A 12607-nucleotide genomic window follows, 5' to 3' on the forward strand; every position below is an offset into this window, starting at 1 on the left:
CTTCCTATCGTCACTACTGTGAGCCGGAGGGATGGGTTGTCCAACAGGGGAGGGCAGTAAGCCATACGGCAAGGGCGTCCGCTGGGGAGGGCAGTGAGCCGAAGGGCAAGGACGTACACAAGAGAGGTCATTGTACTGGAGGGAGTCGTCCACAGAGGAGGGCAAGATGCTTGAGGGCAGGGACGTCTTCAGAGGAGGTCAAGGTGTTGGAGGGCAGGGATTTCCATAGGGGAGGGCAAGGTGTTGGAGGGCAGGGACGTCTTCAGGGGAGGGCAAGGTGTTGGAGGGCAGGGACGTCCACAGGGGAGGGCAAGGTGTTGGAGGGCAGGAACGTTTTCAGTGGAGGGCAGGGACGTCTTCAGTGGAGGGTAAGGCGTTGGAGGGCAGGGACGTCCACAGGGGAGAGCAAGGTGTTGGAGGGCAGGGACGTCTTCAGGGGAGGGCAAGGTATTGGAGGGCAGGGACTTCCACAGGGGAAGGACAAGGCGTTGGAGGGCAGGGACTTCCATAGGGGAGGGCAAGGCGTTGGAGGGCAGGGACGTCCACAGGGGAGGGCACGATGCTGGAGGGCAGGGACGTCCACGGGGGAGGGCACGATGCTGGAGGGCAGGGATGCCCACAGAGAAAGGCAAGGTGCTGGAGGGTAAGGGACGTCCACGGAGGACGGCAGTAAACTGGAGGGAAGGGTCGAAGAATATTCCTGCTGAAGGAGAAAGATCGAGGCAGAAGGAGGAAGGCGGAGGTCACGAGTCGTACCACACACCGGGTCGTAACCTGGGACTAGAGGAGGCACAACAGGTCAGGTCAGGTCAGGTCAGGCCAGGTCAGGTCAGGTCAAGGTCAAGGCAGCAGGAGGGAGTCGGTGAAGAGAATGATGCCGTTGGTGCAGATGACGTGCTCCCTGCTGAGGGAGGCGTGGTGCAGGGAGAGGTGGCCTCGGGCAAGCGTCAAGCGGAGGGTTCGGGAGGCGTGGCGGGGCGTCAGCAAGGACGTGGAGCCCTCCTGCAGCGCCCGCGGCATGACGAAGTCCTCCAGCAGGTGGGTCTTGAGGCTCTGTGGGCAGAGAGAGAGAGGGGGGGGTTTGTAACACGCCCACCACAATGGCGCCACTGTGGGCACCACAATAGACTGTGGGAATTAAACTGTGGGTACCACAGTGTAGCCACCACGACAACGCCAAGGTGAGGGCACCAGACTGTGGGCATCAGACTGTGGGCACCAGACTGTGGGCATCAGACTCTGGGCACCAGACTGTGGGGACCAAACTGTGGGGACCAAGCTGTGGGGACCAAGCTGTGGGGACCAGACTGTGAGCACCAGACTGTGGGGACCAAACTGTGGGGACCAAGCTGTGGGGACCAAGCTGTGGGGACCAGACTGTGAGCACCAGACTGTGGGGACCAAACTGTGGGGACCAAGCTGTGGGGACCAAACTGTGGGGACCAAGCTGTGGGTTTATAAGGTATGATGGGAGTTGTTGCCTCCCTGTTGAGGGATGGTGAGGGCTGCCACCCACCTGGTGAGGTGTAGTGAGGGCTGCCACCCACCTGGTGAGGTGTAGTGAGGGCTGCCACCCACCTGGTGAGGTGTAGTGAGGGTTGCCACCCACCTGGTGAGGTGTAGTGAGGGTTGCCACCCACCTGGTGAGGTGTAGTGAGGGTTGCCACCCACCTGGTGAGGTGTAGTGAGGGCTGCCACCCACCTGGTGAGGTGTAGTGAGGGCTGCCACCCACCTGGTGAGGTGTAGTGAGGGCTGCCACCCACCTGGTGAGGTGTAGTGAGGGTTGCCACCCACCTGGTGAGGTGTAGTGAGGGTTGCCACCCACCTGGTGAGGTGTAGTGAGGGTTGCCACCCACCTGGTGAGGTGTAGTGAGGGCTGCCACCCACCTGGTGAGGTGTAGTGAGGGCTGCCACCCACCTGGTGAGGTGTGGTGAGGGCTGCCACCCACCTGGTGAGGTGTAGTGAGGGCTGCCACCCACCTGGTGAGGTGTGGTGAGGGCTGCCACCCACCTGGTGAGGTGTGGTGAGGGTTGCCACCCACCTGGTGAGGTGTAGTGAGGGCTGCCACCCACCTGGTGAGGTGTAGTGAGGGCTGCCACCCACCTGATGAGGTGTGGTGAGGGCTGCCACCCACCTGGTGAGGTGTAGTGAGGGCTGCCACCCACCTGGTGAGGTGTAGTGAGGGCTGCCACCCACCTGGTGAGGTGTAGTGAGGGCTGCCACCCACCTGGTGAGGTGTGGTGAGGGCTACCACCCACCTGGTGAGGTGTAGTGAGGGCTGCCACCCACCTGGTGAGGTAAGGTGAGGGCTACCACCCATCTGGTGAGGTGTAGTGAGGGCTGCCACCCACCTGGTGAGGTGTAGTGAGGGCTGCCACCCACCTGGTGAGGTGTAGTGAGGGCTGCCACCCACCTGGTGAGGTGTGGTGAGGGCTGCCACCCACCTGGTGAGGTGTAGTGAGGGCTGCCACCCACCTGGTGAGGTGTAGTGAGGGCTGCCACCCACCTGGTGAGGTGTAATAAGGGCTGCCACCCACCTGGTGAGGTGTAGTGAGGGCTACCACCCACCTGGTGAGGTGTAGTGAGGGCTGCTACCTACCTGGTGAGGTGTAGAGGGCTGGGACTCACCTGGAGAAGCGTGGTGAGGGCTGCCACCCAGCTGGTGAGGCGTGGTGAGGGCTGGGACTCACCTAATGAAGCGTGGTGAGGGCTGGAACTCACCTGCTAAGGGATAGAGGGGTGGGACTCGCCTGGTGATGGGTGGGACTCACCTGGTTCAGGAGGCGTTGGTCGGTGATAATGCGCCAGTAGGTGAAGGTGTCGGCGGCCCAGGTGTCCATGTCGTGGTCCCTCACAGCCAGCAGAGTGTATGGCCCCTCACCCCGGCTCAGCTCCCGCCACATCCACACACCTGCCTGTCCGGACACACCTGTTTGTTAACTCCACATCTGCCGGACACACCTGTCTGTAACCTCCACATCTGCCAGACACACCTGTCTGTAACCTCCACATCTGCCTGCCCGGACACACCTGTTTGTAACCACATCTGTCGGACACACCTGTCTGTAGCCACAACTGCCCAGACACACCTGTCTGTAACCTCCACATCTGCCTGCCCGGACACACCTGTCTGTAACCCCAACTGCTCAGACACACCTGTCTGTAACCACAACTGCAGAGACACACCTGTCTGTAACCACATCTGCCGGACACACCTGTCTGTAACCTCCACATCTGCCAGACACACCTGTCTGTAACCTCCACATCTGCCAGACACACCTGTCTGTAACCTCCACATCTGCCATACACACCTGTCTGTAATCACAACTGCCTAGACACACCTGTCTGTAACCTCCACATCTGCCTGCCCGGACACACCTGTCTGTAACCTCCACATCTGCCTGCCCGGACACACCTGTCTGTAACCACAACTGCTCAGACACACCTGTCTGTAACCACAACTGCCCAGACACACCTGTCTGTAACCACAACTCCTCGGACACACCTGTCTGTAACCTCCACATCTGCCTGCCCGGACACACCTGTCTGTAACCTCCACATCTGCCTGCCCGGACACACCTGTCTGTAACCTCCACATCTGCCTGCCCGGACACACCTGTCTGTAACCACAACTGCTCAGACACACTTGTCTGTAACCACAACTGCCCAGACACACCTGTCTGTAACCACAACTGCCCAGACACACCTGTCTGTAACCACAACTGCCTAGACACACCTGTCTGTAACCTCAACTGCCTGGACACACCTGTCTGTAACCTTCACATCTGCCTGCCCGGACACACCTGTCTGTAACCTTCACATGTGGCGGGAAATCCACTATTACAAACACTGTACAAACACACCTGCCATGATGACACACACACGTCACCCTGTCCCGCATACCTGTCACACCTGTCTCTGAAGACAGGTGTGACAGATATACGGGTGCATCCTCCCTAGTGGGCAAGAAGGGGTAGGGGGGGGGGGAGGGAACAGCGTCTCCCACTGGGGAGAGGTCAGCAGTCACGCCTTTACCAGTGGGGCACACCTGCCCAGCACCCCGAGTGGGGGTACTGGGGGACGGGTGGGGGTGTGGGAGGGTGGGGGAGGGGGGGGGGGTAATATGGTACACATGTATGGTACAGTTACTATGGGTGGGTGGTGGGGGGACGGTACCTGGGTGATGAGGGCTGTGAACCGGGAGAGGGCTGGGGTGAGGGCCAGCACCTGGGCCAGCGAGCGCGTGGGCGGCGTCAGGAGGCGATCCACCACGTGCACGTACCCGTTGAAGGCCACGTGGTCGCCGCTCACCACCACGCCGTCCTCCACGCTCACAACCTGACGGAGGGGGGAGGGGAGGGGGGTCAAACCACGACACTTACTGACCTGACCTGACCTGCTGTGACCTGTAATGTAACGCTCATCCCACTACCTGCACCACTGTGGCTGAGGACCTGCACCACTGGTGTTGAGGACCTGCACCACTGTGGCTGAGGACCTGCACCACTGGTGTTGAGGACCTGCATCAATGAGTTGAGGACCTGCACCACTGGTGTTGAGGACCTGCACCACTGGTGTTGAGGACCTGCACCACTGGTGTTGAGGACCTGCACCACTGTGGCTGAGGACCTGCACCACTGTGGCTGAGGACCTGCATCACTGGTGTTGAGGACCTGCACCACTGGTGTTGAGGACTTGCACCACTGGTGTTGAGGACCTGCACCACTGTGGCTGAGGACCTGCACCACTGTGGCTGAGGACCTGCACCACTGTGGCTGAGGACCTGCACCACTGTGGCTGAGGTGTTAAGGCTCAAGAACTGCACCACTGGTGCACCACTTATGAACTGGATGTATCACAGGGGAAGCGTCCCTCTGCAACATCCTACATCCTACAAGATCCTACAACATCCTACAAGATCCTACAACAGACGAGAATCACAAAGAAATGACTCCTAGCCCGGCTGTCCCTGGTCCAGCCCTAATTGGGCCGTCCCTGGTCCAGCCCTAATTGGGCCGTCCCTGCTCCAGCCCTGGTTGGGCCGTCCCTGGTCCAGCCCTGGTAGGGCCGTCCCTGGTCCAGCCCTGGTAGGGCCGTCCCTGCTCCAGCCCTGGTAGGGCCGTCCCTGGTCCAGCCCTGGTAGGGCCGTCCCTGGTCCAGCCCTGGTAGGGCCGTCCCTGGTCCAGCCCTGGTAGGGCCGTCCCTGGTCCAGCCCTGGTAGGGCCGTCCCTGGTCCAGTCCCTGGTAGGGCCGACCCTGGTCCAGCCCTGGTAGGGCCGTCCCTGGTCCAGCCCTGGTTGGGCCGTCCCTGGTTGGGCCGACCCTGGTCCAGCCCTGGTTGGTCCAGCCCTGACCGGGCCGTCCCTGGTCCAGCCCTGGTTGGGCCGTCCCTGGTTGGGCCGTCCCTGGTCCAGCCCTGGTTGGTCCAGCCCTGACCGGGCCGTCCCTGGTCCAGCCCTGGCCTCTGCCCTCAACAAATGCACCGACCTTGACGTCTGAACTCCTGCAGGAGACGCTGTAGAAGCAGCTAACTGACCTTCGGGTGGATCTTGATCCTGAGCGACGCCCGGGGCAGACGGGAGGGCAGGACCTGGTTGTCCCTGAGGGTGAAGGATGCGTAGGCGCCCTGGACCAGGTGGTACAGGACGAAGTGACGAAGGGCCTCCCTGTCCGCCAGCAGGGAGCTCTTCAACCCTGCCAACAGATCACAACTTAACACACGCTCAAGCAACTATCGTGCAGTATGCTAATTCACATATTACCCATGGTATAACCTATGTTATCCATGGTATAACCTGATATGTTATCCATGGTATAACCTGATATGTTATCCATAATATAACCTGATATGTTATTCATGATATAACCAGATATGTTACCCATGACAACGTGATATGTTATCCATGGTATAACCTGATATGTTATCCATGGTATAACCTCGTATGTTATCTATGGTGTAACCTCGTATGTTATCCATGGTATAACCTGATATGTTATCCATGGTATAACCTCGTATGTTATCTATGGTGTAACCTCGTATGTCATCCATGGTATAACCTGATATGTTATCCATGGTATAACGTGATATATTATCCATCTAGATAAGAAAACAAAAAGTAATCAGCTTTTACGAATATCTTTCAAAAAAAACAAGACACACACACACACACACACACACACACACACACACACACACACACACACACGCACACACACACAGCCAGCGTGGCTGACAGGGGTATACAAATAAGGCATCAAAAACACGCTTCCAGCTCCCACGTGCACGGGAAACACTCGCACCACACACCTGGAACCACACTTGGGTCCTCTCGTCCACTTCCAGCTCTCCCTTCCATTGCCCCACCTCTTCTTCCTCTCATACTACGAAAAGAAAAATCCAGTACCAGTTAATGGCTTCCAGCACCAGTCACTGTCCCCCTCCCAGTACCAGCCACTGTCCTCCAGCACCAGCCACTGTCCTCCAGCACCAGCCACTGTCTTCCAGCACCAACCACTGTCTTCCAGCACCAGCTACTGTCTTCCAGCACCAGCCACTATCCTCCAGCACCAGCCACTGTCCTCCAGCATCAGCCACTGTCCCCCCAGCACCAGCCACTGTCCCCCAGCACCAGCCATTGTCCCCTCAGCACCAGCCACTGTCCTCCAGCACCAGCCATTGTCCCCTCAGCACCAGCCACTGTCCTCCAGCACCAGCCATTGTCCCCTCAGCACCCGCCATTGTCCCCTCAGCACTAGCCACTGTCCTCCAGCACCAGCCACTGTCCCCCAGCACCAGCCACTGTCTTCCAGCACCAGCCACTGTCCTCCAGCACCAGCCACTGTCCCTCAGCACCAGGCACTGTCCTCCAGCACCAGCCATTGTCCCTCAGCACCAGCCACTGTCCTCCAGCACCAGCCACTGTCCCCCAGCACCAGCCACTGTCCCCCCAGCACCCAACCACTGTCCCCCAGCACCAGCCACTGTCCTCCCCCTAGAACCAACTCCCTCACCTCTGAGGGCACGGTTGGAGGGGGCGAAGATGGTGTAGGGGCCGAAGGAGACCAGGTCCTGGAAGAGGCCGACTTTGCGGATGAGCTGGACGTAGCGCGTGGCCCCAGCACGGCGCGCCACCTGCACCAGACTCAGAGCTGGAAGGGAAGACGAGGGAGGTCAGTCGAGTCTCATGGCCCCCACTCATGGAACACGTCCGAATGGAAGAAGAGGTTCTTTTATCTTCCTCCCTCAGTTGTCGATGGATCAATCTCTCCCATCTAACCCTGTGGCCACCGGGATCTCCCCCACAGGGTTCAGCCCTGTCCCCTACGCCCGCCTCATTTCCAGCAACGACTCCAGCAACGGATAACCCAAACGCCTTCATCACTCCATCTCTCACCTCCTGTCCGTGGCTACACCAACCTCTCTTGGCAGGCGCTGTGTCGCGGGGGGAGTTTAAACTGGACTTGCCAGTCTCTTGCCTCTCCTCTTTCCAATACATCGAATAACTTTTCCATCTCATTCATCGACTTGGAATATATATATTCTGGAAACCCCAGCACCGCACAAATGGCCTGTTCAGATCCCGAGAAAGTTCTTCTCTGAGCAGTTGCGTTTCACTGGAGAAAAGGACTCATTCGTCCTTGTATAGATAGAGAGGCAGACCAGGGTTTACCTATATCATACGACTGAGGGTCAAGGAGAGGTAGCTACAGGTCAAAGGTCAAAGAGAGATCCTGTTTTATAATTTCTGGTGTCAAAGGAATTCTTTAAAGACACCAGGACCAGAGTAAAGTACAGGTGAGAGAAGATGTCACAAAATTATCTTCTTTAATAGCGAGTGGAATATGCCGAAGACGAGTAGGAGAGAAAGGAGACAAAGAGATGGGTCCCCCAGTGATGTGTCCCCATTGATGTCTTCTCATTGGTGTGTCCTCACTGATGGGTCCTCATTGATGGGGTCATAGATGTGTCCCCCAATGATGGGTCCTCATTGATGGGTTCCCCATCGATGGATCTCCATTGATGGATCCCCACTGATGTGTCCCCGCTGATGGGTCCCCAATGATGGGTCCTCATTATGGGGTCATAGATGTGTCCCCAATGATGGGTCCTCATTGATGGGTCCCCAATGATGGGTCCTCATTGATGGTCCCCATCGATGGATCTCCATTGATGGATCCCCACTGATGTGTCCCCGCTGATGGGTCCCCAATGATGGGTCCTCATTGATGGGGTCATAGATGTGTCCCCAATGATGGGTCCTCATTGATGGGTCCCCAATGATGGGTCCTCAATGATGGGGCCCCATCGATGGATATCCATTGATGGGTCCTCATAGATGTCCCCACTGATGGGTCCCCAATGATGGGTCCTCATTAATGCGTCCCCACTGATGGTGCCTCATTGATATGTCCCCATTGATGGGTCCCCTTTCCCTCCCTTCCCCCGCGAACAGATGAGGCACAGGACACCCACCTCCTTCCCCCACTCACCCATGGGGGGAATGAGGACGCGGTCTATGTAGTGGAGGACGCCGTTGGAGGCGAGGACGTCTGGGGTGACGAGGGTAGCGGGTCCGACCGTCAGGGCGAGGGAGGCGCTGCAACCGACGGGGAGCCAGTGGCCCTCCAGCGTCTCCAGCCGCGCCTTCGTCCGCAGTCCCAGCGAGCACTCCAGCCCCTCCGTCAGGTGCTGACGGGCCAAGCCTGACCAGGGAGGGAGGGAGGGAGGGAGAGTGTGTTAGAGAGCCGATCTGCTTCACATACAAGGAGGGTACAACACACCTAGGAGTGCGGGGAGGGTACCTGCACATACTCTAACACACTCCAGGACCCGGCAACACTCCTAGGAGGGCGGAGGAGGGTACCTCCACACACTCTAACACACTCCAGGACCCGGCAACACATCAAGGAGTGCGGGGAGGGTACCTACACACACTCTAACACACTCCAGGACCCGGCAACACACCAAGGAGTGCGGGGTGGGTACCCACACACACTCTAACACCCTCCAGGACCCATCAACACACCTAGGAGTGTGGGGAGGGTACCTGCACACACTCTAACACACTCCAGGACCCGGCAACACTCCTAGGAGGGCGGGGAGGGTACCTGCACACACTCTAACACACTCCAGGACCCGGCAACACTCCTAGGAGGGCGGGGAGGGTACCTGCACACACTCTAACACACTCCAGGACCCGGCAACACACCTAGGAGAGCGGGGAGGGTACCTTCACACACACTCTAACACACTCCAGGCCCAGGCAACGCACGTACGTGTGCACAGAGTATACACACACACACACTCTAACGCACTATAGGCCCCTAGGAACGCACCTTGGAGTGCGGGGAAGTACTTCACATCGTAGGTGATGGAGTCCAGGTACCGGCGTGGGAGGCGGGTGAAGGCAGCGTTTGTAGGGGGCCAGGAGGGTGAGGGGCCCAGGGCGCCGAAGCCACTCCAGGAGGTCCGCCTGCGACAGGAGCACCAGACGTCAGCCACTGAGACAACCACCACTGTATACACAGCCCACTGCTACAACCACCACTGTATACACTGCCCACTGACACAGCCACCACGGTATACACTGCCCACTGCTACAACCACCACCGTATACACTGCCCACTGAGAGACAGCCACCACGGTATACACTGCCCACTGCTACAACCACCACTGTATACACTGCCGACTGAGAGACAGCCACCATGGTATACACTGCCCACTGCTACAACCACGACTGTATACACTGCCCACTGCTACAACCACCACTGTATACACTGCCCACTGAGAGATAGCCACCACGGTATACACTGCCCACTGCTACAACCACCACTGTATACACTGCCGACTGAGAGACAGCCACCACGGTATACACTGCCCACTGCTACAACCACGACTGTATACACTGCCCACTGAGAGACAGCCACCACGGTATACACTGCCCACCGCTACAACCACGACTGTATACACTGCCCACTGAGAGACAGCCACCACGGTATACACTGCCCACTGCTACAACCACGACTGTATACACTGCCCACTGGGACAGCCACCACGGTATACACTGCTCACTGCTACAACCACCACTGTATACACTGCCCACTGAGAGACAGCGACCACGGTATACACTGCCCACTGCTATAACCACCACTGTATACTCTGCCCACTGCGACAACCATCATTGCATATAATGCCTACTGCAACAACCATTCAACCATAACTACACAAACTGCTCACTGTTACATCCATCTCTACATATACTGCCCACTGCTACAACCATCTATACATATACTAACAACTGCTACAACCACAGCTACACATACTGCCCACTGATATAACCACTATGTGTAGTTGTGGTTGAATGGTTGTAGCAGTGGGGAGTATGTATAATGATGGTTGTAGAAGTGGGCAGTGTATACATACACAGCCCACTTCTACAACCATCATTACACATACTGCCCACTGCTACAACCATTCAACCACAACTACACATAGTGCCCACTGCTACAACCATTCTTCATATACTGCCCACTGCTACAACCGTCTATACATATATTGCACACTGTACAACCACCACTACACAATCTACACACTGGCACTAGTGTTGAGGGAGGTGTGGTGCCCCCTGGTACTAGTGGTGAGGGAGGTGTGGTGCCCCCTGGTACTAGTGGTGAGGGAGGTGTGGTGCCCCCTGGTACCAGTGGTGAGGGAGGTGTGGTGTCCCCTGGTACCAGTGGTGAGGGAGGTGTGGTGCCCCCTGGTACCAGTGGTGAGGGAGGTGTGGTGTCCCCTGGTACCAGTGGTGAGGGAGGTGTGGTGTCCCCCTTGGTACCAGTGGTGAGGGAGGTGTGGTGCCCCCTGGTACTAGTGGTGAGGGAGGTGTGGTGCCCCCTGGTACCAGTGGTGAGGGAGGTGTGGTGCCCCCTGGTACTAGTGGTGAGGGAGGTGTGGTGTCCCCCTGGTACCAGTGGTGAGGGAGGTGTGGTGCCCCCTGGTACTAGTGGTGAGGAAGGTGTGGTGTCCCCTGGTACCAGTGGTGAGGGAGGAGTGGTGCCCCCTGGTACTAGTGGTGAGGGAGGTGTGGTGCCCCCTGGTACCAGTGGTGAGGGAGGTGTGGGTGTCCCCCTGGTACCAGTGGTGAGGGAGGTGTGGTGCCCCCTGGTACTAGTGGTGAGGGAGGTGTGGTGTCCCCTGGTACTAGTGGTGAGGGAGGTGTGGTGCCCCCTGGTACCAGTGGTGAGGGAGGTGTGGTGTCCCCTGGTACCAGTGGTGAGGGAGGTGTGGTGCCCCCTGGTACTAGTGGTGAGGGAGGTGTGGTGTCCCCCTGGTACTAGTGGTGAGGGAGGTGTGGTGCCCCTGGTACCAGTGGTGAGGGAGGTGTGGTGCCCCTGGTACCAGTGGTGAGAGGAGTGTGGTGCCCCTGGTACTCAGTGGTGAGGGAGGTGTGGTGCCCCTGGTACCAGTGGTGAGGGAGGTGTGTGCCCCTGGTACCAGTGGTGAGGGAGGTGTGGTGCCCCCTGGTACCAGTGGTGAGGGAGGTGTGGTGCCCCTTGGTACTAGTGGTGAGGGAGGTGTGGTGCCCCTTGGTACCAGTGGTGAGGAAGGTGTGGTGCCCCTGGTACCAGTGGTGAGGGAGGTGTGGTGCCCCTGGTACCAGTGGTGAGGGAGGTGTGGTGCCCCTGGTACATGGTGAGGAGTGTGTGCCCTGGTACAGTGGGGAGGAGGTTGTGCCCCCTGGTACAGTGGTGAGGGAGGTGTGGTGCCCCCTGGTACCAGTGGTGAGGGAGGTGTGGTGCCCCCTGGTACCAGTGGTGAGGGAGGTGTGGTGCCCTGGTACCAGTGGTGAGGAGGTGTGGTGACCTGGTACTGGTGGGAGTTGGGCCCCTGGTACCAGTGGTGAGGGAGGTGTGGTGCCCCCTGGTACCAGTGGTGAGGGAGGTGTGGTGTCCCCTGGTACCAGTGGTGAGGGAGGTGTGGTGCCCCTGGTACCAGTGGTGAGGAGTGGTGGTGCCCCTGGTACCAGTGGTGAGGGAGGTGTGGTGCCCCCTGGTACCAGTGGTGAGGGAGGTGTGGTGCCCCCTGGTACCAGTGGTGAGGGAGGTGTGGTGCCCCCTGGTACCAGTGGTGAGGGAGGTGTGGTGCCCCCTGGTACCAGTGGTGAGGGAGGTGTGGTGCCCCCTGGTACCAGTGGTGAGGGAGGTGTGGTGCCCCCTGGTACCAGTGGTGAGGGAGGTGTGGTGCCCTGGTACCAGTGGTGAGGGAGGTGTGGCGGGTGCGTGTGAGGGGGTCCCCCTGTACCATGTGAGGGAGTGTGGTGCCCCTTGGTACCTGGTGAGGGAGGTGTGGTGCCCACTGTACCAGTGGTGAGAGGAGGTTGGTGCCCCTGGTACCATGGTGGAGGAGGTGTGGTGCCACTGGTAACCAGTGGTGAGGAGGGAGGGTGGCCCCCCTGTGAGGCGTCCGACGCCCTGTGTGAGGAGGAGTGTGAGGTCACTGACCGTACCACTGTGGGAGGAGGGAGGGTCACTGGTACCATGTGAGGGAGGGTGCTCGTGGACGCCCTGGTGGAGGGAGAGGTCAGCTGGACGCCATCTGTCAGGAGGGA

The 12607-nt window shown here is 58.8% G+C and overlaps 1 protein-coding gene across 1 annotated transcript in view; it reads right to left on the reverse strand.

Annotated features, from left to right (window-relative positions):
• Positions 1-748: 748 nt before the first annotated feature.
• Positions 749-12607, reverse strand: part of LOC139764679 (transforming growth factor-beta-induced protein ig-h3-like) — a 35992-nt gene continuing 24133 nt past the window's right edge. The window contains 8 exon segments of the mRNA XM_071691561.1: positions 749-1053; positions 2774-2917; positions 4179-4340; positions 5539-5696; positions 7014-7151; positions 8493-8705; positions 9339-9423; positions 9425-9475. Coding sequence (XP_071547662.1) covers positions 841-1053; positions 2774-2917; positions 4179-4340; positions 5539-5696; positions 7014-7151; positions 8493-8705; positions 9339-9423; positions 9425-9475 — 1164 coding nt within the window. The 3' untranslated portion in view covers positions 749-840.

Source organism: Panulirus ornatus, chromosome 50 (assembly GCF_036320965.1).
Source record: "Panulirus ornatus isolate Po-2019 chromosome 50, ASM3632096v1, whole genome shotgun sequence".
Lineage (NCBI taxonomy): Eukaryota > Metazoa > Arthropoda > Malacostraca > Decapoda > Palinuridae > Panulirus > Panulirus ornatus.